Source organism: Squalius cephalus, assembly GCF_949319135.1.
Source record: "Squalius cephalus genome assembly, chromosome: 10".
Classification (NCBI taxonomy): domain Eukaryota; kingdom Metazoa; phylum Chordata; class Actinopteri; order Cypriniformes; family Leuciscidae; genus Squalius; species Squalius cephalus.
In genome coordinates this window covers 14675924-14694119 of record NC_137131.1, presented here as the reverse complement: position 1 = coordinate 14694119, position 18196 = coordinate 14675924, and the positions used below count along the sequence as shown (strand labels likewise).

General features: G+C 37.1%; 1 protein-coding gene across 2 annotated transcripts in view; it reads left to right on the top strand.

The window, feature by feature from the left end:
- Positions 1-648: 648 nt before the first annotated feature.
- Positions 649-18196, top strand: part of ghrhrb (growth hormone releasing hormone receptor b) — a 54379-nt gene continuing 36831 nt past the window's right edge. Inside the window, exons 1-3 of one of the 2 annotated variants that reach the window (XM_079884004.1) lie at positions 649-1119; positions 5334-5442; positions 17478-17585. In XM_079884004.1, the coding sequence (XP_079740130.1) occupies positions 1036-1119; positions 5334-5442; positions 17478-17585 (301 nt within the window). In that variant the 5' untranslated portion in view covers positions 649-1035. The remainder of the gene's footprint in view (positions 1120-5333; positions 5443-17477; positions 17586-18196) is intronic. The other variant, XM_079884005.1, reaches the window with a different exon arrangement.

The following is an 18196-nucleotide window of genomic DNA, read 5'->3' as shown; positions in this document are numbered from 1 at the left end:
GATATTGACCATGTCATGCCAACTAATGGAAATGTCAGCCGACTATTTTTATCACATAAATTGCTGTGGAAAAAGTAGGGGTTCTTTTTACCCAAAATATCATACTTTTATAGTTATTGAAAAACTTTCTATTTAATTACCTTGAACAAAATCATTTACAAGACCCTTGCCTTGTCTCAAAACATATTCATAATATTATTCTCATTTGATAGATAAGTCTATAGCATAAACACATTTGAATAGTCTATTATAATTAGCAGAGCAACGTTGTTGCTGCACGGGACAGCATCAAGAATCGGCCAAATTTCCACGTTCAAATTGATTGAAACGCAAATGTTTAGGAAAGTGCTGCGATTACTTTTTGTGCCACCTAGTGGTGAATAGGAGAATAATCAAATGTGAATTTTACGTTGGTGTGCATTTACCGCGTTTTACCCTCAATATTGTAGTATTTTTGGTAGTAATAAAATTACCTGTAGAAAATCGATAAATTGCATAATTGTCTAGGTAATATATTTAACAATATAATTAATAATATTTTACTCCATTTCATTGTAGCCTATTTGAGGAATTCATAATTTTAACTGGATGAATAATTACCTGTTGTAAGGTAACCATTGGTCTACGCTTGGTGTCTTATTCTCTCGCGACTAGTTTGGCTAGTTTTCGGTTGAAAACCTTTTGCTTTATTTCAGACAGTTGTTAAAATAACCACTGGAAATCATAATGTATATAATGGGTGAAGTCAGCCTTCATTTCGCCACGCGCGCCACTCTCCAGCTCAGTTTGTGCTGGGAACTCACAGCGACAGGTTGTTTACGGGCTGTTATGAGGACGACACACATGGTTCAATTACAAATATTGCGAGCTTTACAAGACATGTAGGACTGAGCGTTTGAGCTGAACGACAGCGCACAGTATGATTGAAGACATCGAGACTTCTGAAAAACATCCAGAGATTTAACAGAGGCTTCTGCGTAATCTGGTTAGACAGTAACAAACTTCATTCTTTCCCATTACACCGGAGTCCTAATTATGTTTCTCTTCAGAACTTGGTCAACCGTAAGACTGGTCGCCGTTTTACTGAGTTTGGGGATTCACCAGAGCATCTGGGAAGCAGTAAGTTATCTCCGTGAATCCTTTGCTTTGTATATTTATAACAAATATTGTAATATTTTAATAATGTTCTGTATTATTACTGCGCACATACATTGTGCTTTTTAAATTGAGATTCCAGAGTTCCAAAATCTTGGTATTCTGTGCATTGTCGTGATTATAGACTGGGTGCTTTTGAAATCAAGTAGTCATTGCAATTTGATTAATATGGCTAGTGGATTTTGTTGTTGGGCTATAGCATGCAAAATAATATTTCCAAATATCAGAAATAAAATGAGAGATGTTTAAAGAGTGTTATATCCCTGACATATTGCTAGTTGCATAACATGTCCATGGACTTTTTTATTGTTGATTAACACATAGAGCATAATGCTATACGTTTTTCACCATCTTTATTCAAATACCAAATTCAAATGAATTTAAAAAGTACAAGTATTCCTAATTAATATGAGGTCATTAATGCTCCATGCATAGCTAAAATAATTAACAAATGTTTAATAGCATGACAAACCACATAATCATGTTGAATTTCCTTAAGTATTTCATTGCAAATTTTAGCATTTGCCTCCAGATTCAGGTGAGATTTCCTTGAGAGATATTTGCATATTTATATTCCACTGATGTAGACAAAGTATAGTGTATGCTGTTTGAATTACACGTCGTACAAGTCAAGTGTTTTATACTGCTCCTGATATCAAAGTTTATTAACATTTGCCTCCAGATTCATGTGAGATTTTCTTTTGAGAGAGATTTACATATTTATCTTAAAAGGCATGGCACTGCACCACTGAATTAGACAAAGTATGTTGAATGTATGCTGTTTGAGTTGCACGTCATAAATGGCAAATGTGTTTATAGTACCCCTGCTTCCAGATTTATGTGAGATTTTTTTGAGAAATATAAATAGATATACACAAAATATACATTTATTTAAAAAAGGCATCATACTGAGCTAATGATGCAGATGAAGTGTAATCCATGCCGTTTGATTTCCACTATTTTCTCTAGGGATCAGTCCAGTGCTATATTTAATGTGCTGATGTGTCACAGATGTTGATTTGATTAGCTGTACTGACCTGAGATCCCGGTCTCCTTTTAATGATGTTTTGATGACCATTTCCAGTACAGGAACACTGACATATATTAACTCGAGTGGCCAATTTAGGTTCCTCTCATGAAAATTAAGCATGCAATTTATGTGACTTACTGGCCTTAAAAAAAATCAAAATCAAAATAAAATTTTAAAAAATTCTGTTCTGCTAATTCAAAGGTAGATTACCATTCCAGTTTCTGAGGAGCACAGACCACAAAGTCGAGCGCAAATCAGTGTTGTAATTAAATGTAGTTGTTGTTTGGTACTCCCTCTAATGATATGGCTTTCCTTCCCTGAATGGATGTTCATTTCCTATAATAATGATTCCATGTGTTCACAAGCCTCTTCCTCGGGGCCGCTGGATGCTATTTGACTGATAACAGGATCCTTATCGGTCAGTTATTTTTCTTCTTTATTTGTCCTCTCAACATGTTTAACATTTCTGATCAGGTCACCAGAGCGTTTTAGTGCAGAGGTTAGATTGATTGAAGACAACAGGTGTCTATTTACTTAAGATATTTAGATATGCAGCCACAAAGACAGTGAGAACAAAAAGGGATTTTTAGCTCCTTGTTGCAGAATTTTTGGCTCAATGATGTACATTTGATTAGTACATTGTAATGTCAATTTGTGGGGAGACATGGAGGCGGCCTTGAACACCCTTTATCAGCAGATGTGTCAGAATTGTTTTTTTGGCAAGATAGGAGACTTGACTTTTTGGAGACCTTTAGAGCCACATGGATGCAGTCAAAAGTCCTGTGAATAGTAGTTTCATTGAAACAAAGTGCTTTACTGCCCAGGTGTGTCACCAGTGCTTCTCTCTCACCCATCCTGACAAACAAATTAAATTTGTTGTAGTGATGCATAGAGGTCTTTCAGTGTTATTATTCCCCTCACAGTTTCTGCATATCCAAGATGAGCCTTGGCCTTGGCTTGAGAAAATGCCATGGAGATTTGTAGTGTCTGCTTGGGTTTAATGTAGATTACATGCAATTCTTATACAAGTATAATAAAAAAGGTTATTATGCATTCAGTGGCGTAACAATTTCACTAACTGCAGCAGTTTATCTTGCCAAATTTTCCCACACAAATCTCCATCAGTCTTTTGAAAATTCACTCTCTTTTTATAGATACTGTATGACACTATATTAATCTTTTTTTTCCCCTAACCATTGCTTTTAGATAAATTGTATACATTCAAAATGATAATTTTCTGTAAATATCTGAGCAGTAAATTTCAGTCTAGCTTTTTTTATCCTAAAAAAACATCCTGCAGTACTACCAAAATGTTACTCCAGTGCCATATTCTGCTAATTTCAGAGTAATCGATTAGTTTACCCAAGGATACACTTTTTTTGGGTTTATCATTAGCCAAGGATAAACTTTTAGGGTTTATCATTTACTCACCCTCATGTTGGTTTAAACCCTGTCTTCCATGAAACACAAAAGGATCTAAAATGACAAAAGAAGTCCATTCTAATGTGCACTGCATTTCAAGAATTCCGAAGCTTTGTGACCAACAGCGACTCTCTTGAATTTTGCTTTCATTGTGCCTTCAAATGATTGAAATAGGAGTGGAATGGACTTTTTTTACTTTGCTTTTTTTAAATCATTATTGTTTTAAATGATCGACTTTATACTGTACAATAATCTGCCTAGACAATTAGGCTAATTCAGAAATTGAGTTCTTTTAAAGTGTCAGCCACTAATATTCTTTAAATTATGATGCGTTAACAGCACTAAAATGGATCCTTATGTTATTATTTAAATATTTTTTCTGCCTTATAAGATGGGTGTTTTAGGCTAGTTAGTTTTCTGTCCTGAAGATTCAGATTGACCTTGAGATATGCGAGACTTGTTTGTGAGAGTCTTTCCTTTTGTTTCCAAATGCACTGTAACTAAACCAGTGAAAACTTCCTGAACTCATCCACGATCCCTTCTCTCTTATCTCGCCTACCAGCAGGCGACAGAGGTCAATGAAACCAACAGCGCAACCATCTGCTCTGGTTTTGAATTCGGAGAGAACATAAGCACTAACAAGCACTCGCAGATAAATAAACAAGCAAACACACAGACTTTTCTAAACACAAACAGCCATAAACATACTCACACTAGCGCTCTCACTCACTGCATCAACTTGTGTCCTGAAAACATCCATTTTGGCCTATTAGCCCAGTGAAAGGGACATGCCCAACGTCAACCACTGGATAAATAACAGTCAACATAGCTGGAACGTTTACTTTGATTTCCATACTGACGTCATACTATTGATTTGATTCACACATAGAGGATGACTGCTATGACACACAGACCCCTGAGGCGTCCCTCTAGAATAAATACAACAATTCACTTTTTCTGGTATTGTTATGATTCACCATCTCTATTTTCCTTTGGAGATACGTAGGTCTGTTTCAGGAACTTCTGAATCTGTTTCTACTGCTCATTCCACCGTAACCTCAGGCTTAATCGGATCATTAGCATTCACCCACCTCTGACTCTCTCTCATTCCTCTCAGGAATAAGTGGGTGGCCATTACAGGTCTTTTTATGCAACAAAGAGGTGAAACAGAAACAACTTTTCCTTTTTATGATGTCGAAAAGACAACCTCCCACACATCTTGTTATATAGTCATTCTATCTTTATTTCTCTGCATCTCTAATGCATTTAATTGTAGTAAATGATGGCAAGAGAGGCTCAAATTGGTTCAATGGCTGCTTCAGAGATAATGAGATTTTACAGACTAATATTGGTGTGTGGCTGGGGCTTATTGACGAGATATTTCAGTCTGAAGTCTCAGTCTGATAAATACTTAGATCCCTTAAATAGATATGCAATGTATTTTCAATCTGTTAACTCCAAAAATAACTATTCTCCTTTTGTCAAACGCTGGGGATCTTTCTTCTGTGGAACACAAATGGAGTTAAACATATGTCCAAATTGTTAGCAATTAATGTTTTAAATTGAATGATTTTTCCTGATTTTATTGTCAATTTAACTACAATTGTGAAATTGCTCACCATCTTTCTGTAATGGGCTCAGCATTTTTATGCGGTTTCTTAATATGTGCTGCATTTTGTCATTTAATTTGCCTCACACATTTTTTGTTTTTCATCATCATTCACAGGTGGAAACGATTCATCCAGCATGTGTTCTGGTGGCTGAGCATATGAAGGTGAAAGAGCAATGCATTCACACAGAAAGACAAGAGGCCCACAGCAGCAACAATATCACTGGTGAGCTCTCCCATCTGAACTACTTCAATCCTTACTACTTTGCATCTCTTTATGTCCTTAAAGGGCACCTATTATGCAAAATTCACTTTTACATGGTGTTTGAACATAAATGTGTGTTGGCATTGTGTGAGCAAAACCACCCTAGAATGATAAAAATCCACCCAGTAGTTTTTTTACTATCTCAATAAATCACAAGCACTGTCTCAGAACACCCTGTTCTAAGATTACTCTCACTGTGACGTAGAATTGCGCTAAGCCCCACCGACGTGGTTTGATTGACAATCTGGTTTTGGCATAGACCCCGCCCTCGGTGATCTGTACACCATCCTCCATTGTTTCAACGACAGCCGGTAATGTCTCCTAAGAAGAGTAACGTTAGGTGTTCTGTTGTGGGATGTAAGAATGGACATAGTAGTCTTCACTGACATCAGAGCCACTGAAAACGCAGCGGATGGATTTTATTTATGAAGAAAAGGAGCCACTTAAACTTCCTAAATACGTTTATGTTTGCGCGAATCATTTTCTGACTGACTGTTTAGTGAACGAGGGTTAAAGTTAATCCTCAAGTGTGGATCGTTGCCTACTGTTCGCGATCCAATGTGACTCCAGAAGAAGTAAGTGTATTTTATGATTTTTGAGCAAATAGTCATTTCAATCGATGTCAGCCAGTTTAACAACAAATGCGTCTAAAGCTATTTATTGTCGTCGTCATAGGATGTCTCAACAAACAACGTCAGACAGTTTTATGTCACGTATCATTTTTTGCAGCAATTACAAATGTAAATAAATTAAGGTCAGCTCTATCTCCATAGACAGTATATAAACGTCTATCTCCGCAGCATATGTTTTCTGGTTCTGTAGCCATCTTCTCACATTTGCCACATAAGCACCTGTACGACAAGTAATGTCAACATGACGCAACAGCACTCCTGGCATAAATATAATTTCGTTTGTACTTAAAAAAAAAAAAAATCGTTTGTACTTAGCAAACGTTATCACAGTATTTGTGTGTGTGTGTTTCAAAAAATTGCGCGAACGTTATCACAATTCGTGTGTGTGTGTGTGTGTGTTGCACATCCATAATTGCAAAGGGGACACGATTAAAACTTTGTAAGTACATAAATGTATCAAATAACCATTCCGAGACGTTTAGTCCATTCTCTTTCGTGTTTATTCTGTGCCGGACTCTCTTCATCATCTGGGTCCTGCAGGGTGGGGATATGCAGCTCATTTACATTTAAGGTGGTACACAGCAAAACAGCTCTTTTTAAAACAGGCCCCAAAAATGACATTTTCAAAAGGTTATAATAAATTAACTGTGGGGTATTTTGTGCTGAAACTTCACAAATACATTCTGGGGACACCCAAGACCAATATTACATCTTGTAAAAAGGGGCATAATAGGTGCCCTTTAATGTCTACCCATTTGCTGATTGTTAATAAGACACTTTTCAGGGTGAACATGATTTAAAAGATTCTCAGACTAAGAGTATTTCTGATTGGATGGGGTGCTGAAAACTAGAATAGATTTTACAATTTTAAGCATTACACTTTCCTACAGTATATAGGTCAGGTCAGGCAAGGTAATTATAGGATGCAATCAAGTGTAGAGATTATGGAGATTAAAGGCAGTTTCTCAAACAGAAGCTGTTCGATTCTGGCTGCTGATGAAGGGTGCGGATCAGCAGATGAGATCAATACAACTCATTTCATTGTGCTTTCATTGTCATTGATCAAAGGATAATGAATCATGTTTTAAGCATGATTCCTTTTACTAAGGTTTTGAGATACATCATATGTAATATTTGTAGACAGAAGCTTACTTTTTTTCCAGGGGTGTTTTTGTCATCTACATTTTGGTCATCTGCCATTGGACTCCGATCGCGAGTGAACGCTGGCGCAACTTGCTGCCGCTGCTCGCCGGTAACCTCTTATCTTTTAACTTTCCAGACTTTACAGACTCACTTTATGGTTCTATGACCTAATCAGACAGTGTAATTGCCTTCATTTGGAATACTTTTACGATCTGCCGGCACTACCATTTGTGTGAGTCTTCACAGTTAGCTCACCTGTTCTCTTCTGGTTTGTGCCTCATCTGGCGTTTTCACTGGCCGTCGACGCTGCTTAAATCTTCATCTACAATGTGGGCCGGTAGGACATGCATCTTGTTTGTCTGTGCCTGGCTCTTTCTACTGCCTGTTCACCTTCTAGTGACGGATTTGCTTCAGTATTCGGCCATCGACCTGCTCCGGCTGCGCTATCACCTGCCTGGACCTGCGCTGGAGGCTTTCCACCTTCATCCGGACATCGCCTTCCAGCCTCGTCTGAGATACATCCACCGAGGATCCCATCGGAATTTCCACCACAACAGCTCAACAGTAATAAAGTCCATCTGGTCCAGCTCCCGTCGCCCTCCATGCTCCATCAACTGGGCTATCGACCACAGTGTGTTAGCCCGCATAGCTCGGTCGGCTAGCACCAGCTGTGACAATACCGCACTCAACTTTGCTCTGCTCAACATCCGCTCAATGACGGACAAAGGACATCTCATCCAGGACCTCATCTCCGATCGTAAGCTAGACTTTCTTTGTTTAACCGAGACATGGCAACAGCCCAACAACTTTTCTCAGCTGAATGAATACACTCCTAGTGGGTTTGTTTACATCTGTCAACCCCGTGGCCACGGCCAGGGAGGAGGTCTCGCGATAATTTATCGCAAGAAGTGGAAAGTCTCGCCGGTGTCTGTGCCTGTCTCTAGCTCGTTTGAATCTGCTGTCTGCAAGTTGTCTGGTCCCACTCCAACCATCATTGCTACTGTCTACCGCCCCCCTAAACCGAATAGAGATTTTTTTTTAACCCTCTGGGGTCCTTCGTTTAACAGTCACACTTGGGACCTTCGGGTCCAAATGGACCCGGAGGGCGGGATTAATATATATATTAAAAAATCTTAATATTTTTTTTTTTACTTGTTTTTTATAATATTTTTTCTTTTCTTTTTTGGTGTTTTGAAATAATTTTATGATTTATAATTAATATTTATGCAATAATTATGACCCATTTTTTCCCATTGAATATAATAGAAATTTTTTATATATATATAATTTTTATTTAATTTTTATTAAAGCTGTATTTCATTTTAGAGTCAAGCCTAGGCCTCATGAAAGCAATTTTTGAAATGAGATGGGCGCCAACTGGTGGACACACTGAGCATTTTTATCACGCAATAGCACATTTTTACCACTAGTGGATTTACAGCTCTCTGTAGAAAGGCTTGCGAATTCTAGTAATTTTTGCCTGAACAGATTTAGTCTGTTTTGCACTCTTGATTTTTAGAGATTCACCCCTTCACTGTTGAGTCCTTTTTTTCTGCATCCTGGCTGATTTGTAGATTGTATGCACAAAAAAACTCTGTGTTTTCATATTTTTGACAATTTCCCATTCATTTCCTATGGGAGTCATTTTTGACCAAAGAGCAGAAGTGTGATGACCACTTAGCATGGTTGGATCATGACCTCAATATTTCTTGTGTGTTCACATACCTAATACCATAAAAGTCACCTAGTTTCGTAACATTCCGATGAAGCTGTGATTTTTAAAAATTCAAAACAGATTTTTGTAATCTGAATTTATTAGTGTGTATGTGTATAAAAGTATGTTTGTGTGTGTGTGTGGATGTGTCTGTTTTGCACTCTTGATGTTTTAGAAATTCACCCCTTCACTGTTGAGTCCTTTTTTTCTGCATCCTGGCTGATTTGTAGATTGTATGCGCAAAAAAACCTCTGTGTTTTCATATTTTTGACAATTTCCCATTCATTTCCTATGGGGGTCATTTTTGACCAAAGAGCAGAAGTGTTATGACCACTTAGCATGCTTGGATCATGACCTCAATATTTTTTCTGTGTTCACATACCTAATACCATAAAAGTCACCTAGTTTCGTAACATTCCGATGAAGCTGTGATTTTTAAAAATTCAAAACAGATTTTTGTAATCTGAATTTATTAGTGTGTATGTGTATAAAAGTGTGTTTGTTTGTGTGTGTGTGTGTGTGTGGATGTGTCTGTTTTGCACTCTTGATGTTTTATAGATTCACCCCTTCACTGTTGTGTGCTTTTTTTCTGGATCGTGGCTGATTTGTAGATTGTACGCACAAAAAAACTCTGTATTGTCACATTTTTGCCAATTTCCCATTCATTTCCTATGGCGGGTCCATTTGGACCCGAAGGTCCTGAGTGTGACTATTTTTTTTACAACCACTTAGACTATTCAAATCCTGTCCCCAATTTTTTTGGGTGTTCATATACCAAGTACCAACAAAGTCACCAAATTTCGGATCATTCCGATGAAGCTATGATTTTTTAATTTTTTTTATTTAAACACTTCGGGTCCATTTGGACCCGAAGGACCCCAGAGGGTTAAATGATTTTGCTGCTTTTCTCACTCACTTATCCTCTCTCTCACCAAACATAATACTGCTGGGTGATTTTAATATCCACATGGACAATCAATCTGCCTCTTACTAAAGACTTAGTAAGAGTTTTGGATGCCAGCAACATATCACTTTTCCCACACACTCCAAAGGACATACTCTGGACTTAATCTGCTGCTCTGGTGTCACCCCTTCTGACTTTACAGCTGTTGAACTCCCCATAACTGACCATTTTCTCATCTCATTTACAGTGAAACTCACTGTCTCAATCTCTAAAATACCACGCCTTATTTCATTTCGGAATATAAAGAATATCAATCCTGCCTCTCTCACTTCAAGTATCCATTCTTTCTGCCTCCCTGACACTCACAATCTATCCATCCCCGATGATCTGGTCTCTCACTGCAACACTGGAATCAATAATATTCTTAATTCCCTTGCTCCGTTAAAAACCAGATCTGTTTCCTTTTCCGTCTCCGCCCCTTGGTTCACCCCTGATCTTCATCTCTCTGGCCGCACTCAGTTCATTCAATTTAAGTTTTTTAAATCCAGTCCCTCTGCAGTCACTTCAGGTGTACCCCAGGGCTCTGTCCTGGGGCCCCTACTTTTCATCATTTATCTCCTTCCCCTGGGCAATATCTTCCACAAATTTAACATTCAATTCCACTGTTATGCTGATGACACCCAGCTCTACCTTTCGACCAAACCCTCGTCCACTCTCCCGCCCACCTCCCTTACTGACTGCATCTCGGAAATAAAAACCTTGTTTACCCAAAATTTCCCGTTTGGACTACTGCAACTCTTTCCTTTTCGGCCTCCCTCACAAATCCCTTCATAAACTTCAACTGGTCCAGAATTCAGCTGTCCACATCATAACTCGAACTCCCTCCATTCACCACATCACTCCTGTTCTTCAACAGCTTAACTGGCTCCCGGTCCAGTTCCGTATCCAATTCAAATTCCTTCTGTTAACATTCAAGGTCTTCCACAACCTTTTCAAACAAATTGAAAAGGTAGGCAGAAAAATCAAACATCAAAGTCATGGGTGTAGTAATTTTTTTTTTTTTTTTTTTTAGTTTATTATACATTGAATAATCAAATGTAAAATAACACTATTCACTGTAAAAAAAATTATACAATTAATTAATACAATTTATCTTTGTTAAAACCATAGAGGTGATTTTCTCTTTCTCTTTTGTTGTTTGATTAACATTGGTGACACACACAGCTGCGGGTATATTAGGCTGCCGTCAAGACTAATGCACAGATCCAATATAACGATACGCAATTATGCATCCATTTTCTTTCTCTGTTTACAACACATAGCCGACTGCGTTTACGAGGAAACTTGCAGAGAAGGGCATTTTGTCTTAATTTTCCGTGCATATGTCCGGTCAAGCATAAATAGATGAGAAAGAGAAAATAATTCGATGTTGTCAGAACGGCTCTGTGTGCGTGCACAGAAAACAGCGTGCAAGTTCCAGTCGTCTTGCGCTTGATGTTTAAACTGACAGGTCTTAAAAACACATGTAACTGATAAACTTTCACTCTATGATGGTTAAACTTTGCCATTAATCTGAGAATCACATGCGTTCCGAACCGGGGTGTAGCTGGCCCGTACGATTCACGGATCAACTATGATTCCTATACTTGACATTGCACATCCTGCGACTATCGCGGATGCATATATACTCTGCAGCCCATACCTCCCATTGTTGGACAAAACTGAATATTTAAGACATTTTCTCCACTTAGTTTACATATAAGTTATTCCATATGGACTTTCATGAGACTTCCCCAGAGAAGCATATTGTTTTCAATGAAGACCTGTCATCTGTACCACCCTTAGTAAACTAATGAAATTATTTCTGTAGACTAGTGTGGATGCTCAAATTCTCTTAACTACTAAACACAACCGCGGGGAAGATGAAGCACATAAATATTTGATGGCGCTATATATTTAGATTTGTTTATTAAATATATACACTGTAAACCCATTGGACACAGCCTTCTATTGTATGTAAATAAAACTCTTTCCTGCTGAGTGGCTCCAAAGTCTGAAAGTATTTGAAACTAACACTAACTTATTGTGCTAAACAATTATAAATCCTATTAGCTGCATGCTGCATTTGTATGCTGATGCTCTGAATAATTGTGTGGACTTCAAGTAGAATTTCATTATCATTTGTCTCTGTTGGCATTTAAACTATATTTATTCTTTCCATTAATTTTCATTGTCACAAACAAAGAGGATTTGTAATTTTAATGCAACAAAATGATTTTTCCAAAAATTAAACTGTGTATCTTCCAGTTTGTCAATAGACTCCATTTGGTGTGACGTGACTCAGGCTCTGTCTAAAAGTTAACAAATGAGAATGCAGCCTCTGTAGGAATGACAAATGTCGATGAGACCAATTCCTTTCTTAATTTAAGTTAAGTGGAGCAAACATAATATAAACAATTTAATTGGAAATCATTATGAGTTTCCTAGATAATACCCTGTCAATAAAAAAAAATGAATATTTGAAGTTTAAACAACTACATTTTTACATATAAAAACTCTTTAAACTACATTCTGTGACACATCAACAGTAGTATTTCTAAAATGACTGTGTGTTTTCTCCTCGCCATGACACCTGCTGTGAGAAATTCTGCAAGCAGAGTGATACAAATGGTGAAACGGTTCCTGTGCTGATACTGGTAGAATATTGCATGGCTGGAAAGAGCTCTGAGCCAATCATTGAGGACCAGAAGTAACTCTTGTAAATGTGTGTGTGTGTGTGTACTAAAGAAATAGATTATTTAAATAAACATTTATATAACATTTTATTGTATACATTTGATATAATATTAATATTACTTTTTATACTGTTTTATAAGTAGGCCTACCCAATTTCTATTTAGAGGGCTCTTAAGGCGAGACACAGGTGAATAAGGAAAAAAATTTAAATAATAGATATCACCATGAAACTTCCTCAGTTGATTACTTACACAAGTATATATAAAAAATGTATTACAAGTCTTAGAAATTTGTATGTTTAATTATGCAAATTAGGCATTATCTCATTAAATATGCACAATTTTGCATATATTTTTGGTAGATAGATCTGAACATATGATAAAGCCTGGTGCAAAATTCTTTTTTCATTTTGTTTACACACAAGGTGAAAAAAAAATTCAGAGGGATTTCAGAATATATGCTTTCATTACTTAGGAAATCAAAATATACTGTCCATAGCCTTAACAAATCGATTTTCGAAATATTTTTTTTAATTAAAATGTCACATAAATCAGGCCAGGAATGATTTATTAACAAATACCTCTGAAAATATCTTCAGAATACTGCTAAGTGTATAACTGGAAAGTTTGGTGTACATACAGTGCTACATAGGCTGAGATGTTTGTACTGGAGAATGACAAAAAAAACTAATTTTGAGAAAACGGCATAAAGATTTAAATAGCTCTAAATGAGGTTTCGTCGTTAGCTTTAAATCCCCCTTTGGACATTCACGATTGGTTACTGATAGAAAGGAAATGCCCATATTTGGTTTACATAGCGTTGTGCAGGAGACTCAGATCTTTACAACAATACCGGTCATGACAGACTGAACTCGGCATGTCGCGTTGGAATGCTAACTTCTTGGTAAATTCGGGAGAAACTTACTGCCGCAAGTAAACAAAATGTATTAAAATAAACATCTTAATGTATATTTTCAACGTTTTCTTTATACAGTAGCAGCTTGAAAGAACACTAGCCCAAAATCTCAAAACTGACCACTGCATGAAAAATCTATGTTTTTGCCTGCCGTGTCTCGCCTTAAAAGTGAAAAATGAACTTATATTTTCCCTGTCTCCTGCCGGACTGTGCACTTTCTTGTGGTACTATCAGCCAATTAGCGTTGTGATAATTTTCATAATAATTTTTATATAATAATTTTTAGTTGTATATAATTTCCTGCAGTGGAGTAATTAATCAAATCTATGGCTCAGGCGACTGGCTCAAAACAAGCTGGGGGATGAGAAAACATCAGGATGAGATGAATGTGAATACTAATGGATAGCTTTCTCCAGGTGTTATACCTCCCTGGGCTGATATGCCAGTATGGGCGACTTGTTTCCATCTTGACTGAGTTTGTAGAGCATTGGCGAGTGTGGTTCAGACATATTGAGAGGTTTTTAGAAGTCAGTGCCGGAATCAGTGCAGGTGAAAGTGCTGTCCTTGAGTTCTTAATAGGAACCCACGTTGCTCTGCTTCCTGCCCCACTTAGACTTTAATTAACATTGAGCTTACAGAGGGGAGGAGGGCAGGCGCCATGTCCCTCTTTTGATGTATTACAGAGCGGACTGGGCTTGACACTAAGTTAGAGAAGAAAGAGACTGGTCAGGACTCAATGGCGACTTCTTAAAGGTCAGGTGGGTGTTCAGTACAATATGTTCCCCTGTATGAAATTACTGTCTATAGAAAATAAGACAGAAGAAAATAATAAAGAAAAATATACCAAGAAAATGTTTGAGAAACTTATTTAGCACTGTAAAGAAATTCTGCCAGTGCAGTACAGTAGATATACCCAGAACCTTCTGTAACAGCAGAATCTATTTTAAAGAATGCACTTTTAGAAGGTCTTCATATAATGAATCATCTTACAACTATACTCAAAAAGTCTATGTAAGATTGTCATATTTCATGAGTCGTTTTTGATAAATCTCTACTGTCCTGTCATAGACAACACAGGCAGTCAGATGGACTGCCCATAAAAAATAAATGTGTAGCTTTTCTCCAGTGGTGCATTGATAATACTTACATTTAATGAGGTGGCATCAGGCCTTCAAAGTCTTTCTCATTTCTGTGGGGACCAGCCCAAGATTCCATAAATGTCTGTGTATGCCAGAGAGTTTCACACTCATTCACCTATACTTTCCCAGCTCTCACTAAGATGTTCAGTCTCTCTTTCTCAAATATTTCTCCATTACCGCAAAAGCTGTTGTTGGCTGATTGATGTCAGTGTCAGGTGTTGTTGTGGACTGATTGCAATCCTTCTTCCTAAATGTGATCAATAAATAAATTAATAAATCATTTTTTTAAATAATCTTCTGTCAGAATTTTTACTCTATATCAGTTTTCCAGATTCATTTAGATTTTCAATGAGCTTGACTCTGCTCTTCAATTAAATACATTAAAAGTTTGTCAGTGGGTGTACAGTAGGTCAGTGTTATTTTAGCATTATTTATATAGAAGTTATTAATTTCAATGAGCTTTTGTTTTTATATCTTCAGTTTAAGATTTAATAATTTTATGTGATTTTGTCTTTTTTATTATTATTTTCTTAATATCTTAATATATTTCAGTTTTAGTGATTTAAATGTTTGTTTCATTCCTATTAATGTTATTAATATTTATTTATTTATTATTTTTATTTTCAGTTTTGGTTTTAGTTAACAATAACAACACTGGTGTATGTGTATATACTGAGTATATAGATCTACGAGCAGTAGAAATTAGATCCAAGGCTTAGACATGGCAGCCATATTTATGACCAAATATGATCCCTGTGGCTCTCATTATGCTCAAAGTCTTCGTCATTCATTCAGCTTCGGTTTCCACTGTTCTCTTAGATTCCTTAGACAGATGCTCACCCATGAACAGTGGAGATGCTTATATAACCCGTTTTATTCTATGCGAGAGAGTGTTGCCCTATGTCTGTCTGTCTGTCTGTCTAACAGAGAATATTCTTAGAATTCTGGAAAGGTTATTTACATTATTCATGGGACTTTTTTCTTAAAACATTTGAGTTGGACCATTCATTTAACGTTTACATTTTTTAAAGATTTTAAGTGTTAATTACTACTTGTTTCAGAATGTTCAGAGAACATTCAAATGTAACGGTCCCATTGTCAAGTTTAGTTTATAGACTTTTGTTTCAAGGACTCAATGTACTAAAAAGAGAAAAGTTTTTCCTTTGCATCCCTGTTCTCACAGATCCACGAAAATGATTAAAAAACGCTGTATTTACCTGAATACTCTGCAAGATGGGCATTTCGACCTAATTTTGTATGTATTTGACCGTTTAAGTGCAATTTGGTACTTGCGAGCTGTTTGAGAGACTGTCTTATGAAAGCGCCACTGATCTATATCTGATCTCTCATAAGACCGCCTCTCAAACAGCTCGCGATCAGCATAATTGTCAAAATGCCTGTCTTGCCGAGTATTCAGGTAAATACAGTCAGTTTTGGAACATAAATAGCTGAGAGAAAATGCATGTTGTGCAACAGTATATTGAATCTGTGCATTAGTTCTTAAAGTGACAGCAGCCCAATAAACCTGCTGCTCCTTGTCATGTTAATCAAAGAACAAAATACAAAGAGAAAATCACTCGCTTATCTTGTTTTGTAACTTTAATTGTGGTGTAGCAACTTAGAAACATATTGAAGCTGAAACCATTTATCTGATGATGTTATCTCTAAAAATATGATTATTTCATGTGTGTTTTTAGAGAAGGCTAATACAAATATTTCTTGCCCCCTGTAAGCTTCCTTGCAGTCTGTTGTCTATGTCTGGTGTGATGAACTCAACTGCTCCATTCATGTTTCTGTTGTTCTCACTCGAACCCTTTCACACCTCTGCTGGGTATGAGACCTAGGGCCCTATTTTAACGATCTGAAACGCAAGTGTCAAAGCGCAAAGCGCAAGTAACTTTGTGGGTGGGTCTCAGCGCTTTTGCTATTTTCCCGGCGGGATAAATGACTCTTGCGCCCGACGCAAATCTAAAAGGGGTTGGTCTGAAGTAGCTTCATTATTCATAGCTGTGGTTTGGGCGTAACGTGAAATAAACCAATCAGAGCATCATCTCACATTCCCTTTAAGAGCAGACGCGCTTTTTCCTTGGCGTATTGCATGTTTTAACGTGCAGTGAATGTTGAACAACAATAATCTGTGGTCGTTGGCGAGCTTTGCGTTTAAAGAAGTTATATAGATCAATGGTATGCACGCTTTTAGTGTAAGCGCGAAAACTGCGGGAATGAGCAAAAATAATGGAGAGGCTGCTCACTGCAGTCATGGGTGGATCGTGAAGTCTAGCTCCCCTCTCTAATGTACAACTAACAACAACTAATGCGCATGATGTCACTGTTTTCACAAATTCGTGTTTTTGTGGTTTACACAGAGACGATAACGGTGTCCTTTTCAAAAAACTTGCACTTTGAAACCCATTTTCAGAAGTTTTCAGGCCCCCAAAACACTGTTGTCGTCTAAATGAACAGCCAAAATGCATAAAAAGGTTTCAGTTTCAGTTGAAAATTGTGTCGTATAAATGCCCCCGAGTTTCTGTTTAGAGATTTACGTGCTCATTTGTTGCTATAGTTACCGTTTAGTTCACCTGTGTCTTGTTTAGTTGCTTGTTTTACCTGTGTACAGTATAAATGTGCCCTCTTTTTGTTCTTGGAGTTGTCAGTTGTTGTCTATGTGCTAGCTGTTTAATTTACTTTGGATTATCTTCTTCTGCAAATTGGATTCACTTCTTCATCTTCCTTTGACTGCAAAATGACACCCTTACTGTTAGCAAAATGATAAAATGTTCTGCTTATTACTTATTTATTTTTGTGTATCTCAGGGTGTCATACCAACTGGGATAATGTTTGGTGCTGGTACAAAGCAGAAGTTGGACAGGTAGTCAATGTCTCCTGTTCCGAAGTGTCTCAGCTGTTTGCAACCAATCATGGTAAGCTACTCTTATCCCAGGCAGCCTTTTTATTATTATTTTTTATTATGGCTGTTATCAAATATCAACGAGAAACACATTTTTAGATGAACAAAGCTTCATTTTTAAGACTGAATGTATTGGTTGAATAAAATGCTGAGGATTAGGTGAATTGCTGGAGCTTTTTATCTGTGCATTATTATGAGTACCTTAAGAAGTCTGACAAATACATATACAGCTATGTCATTTTATACCACTGCTAAAAAGCTTGCACAGTTCATGCCAGATCATACCATTTGGTTGGTCTCTTGCATGCACTCAAGCACGACAAACTGTCTTTACTGACACACCAACCCAGGGCAATAAAAGTGACAAGGCAAACATACACAGAGAAACATCATGAGTGCTCTATAAATTCATAGCTAGAGCTCTGAATATCCGGATATCATAAACTCTGTTAATAGTTGCTTAGGGACACTGAGTGTATTTGTTTTCACGGGTTCAGTAGATTACAGTTATTTCTCAATATGTCTTAGCAACATTTGAGCAAGCAAATTGTACTCATGATGGACTTTAAGTGTTGTCTACAGGAAATTGGTACCAATTTTTTACATGTTACAAATCAAAACTTA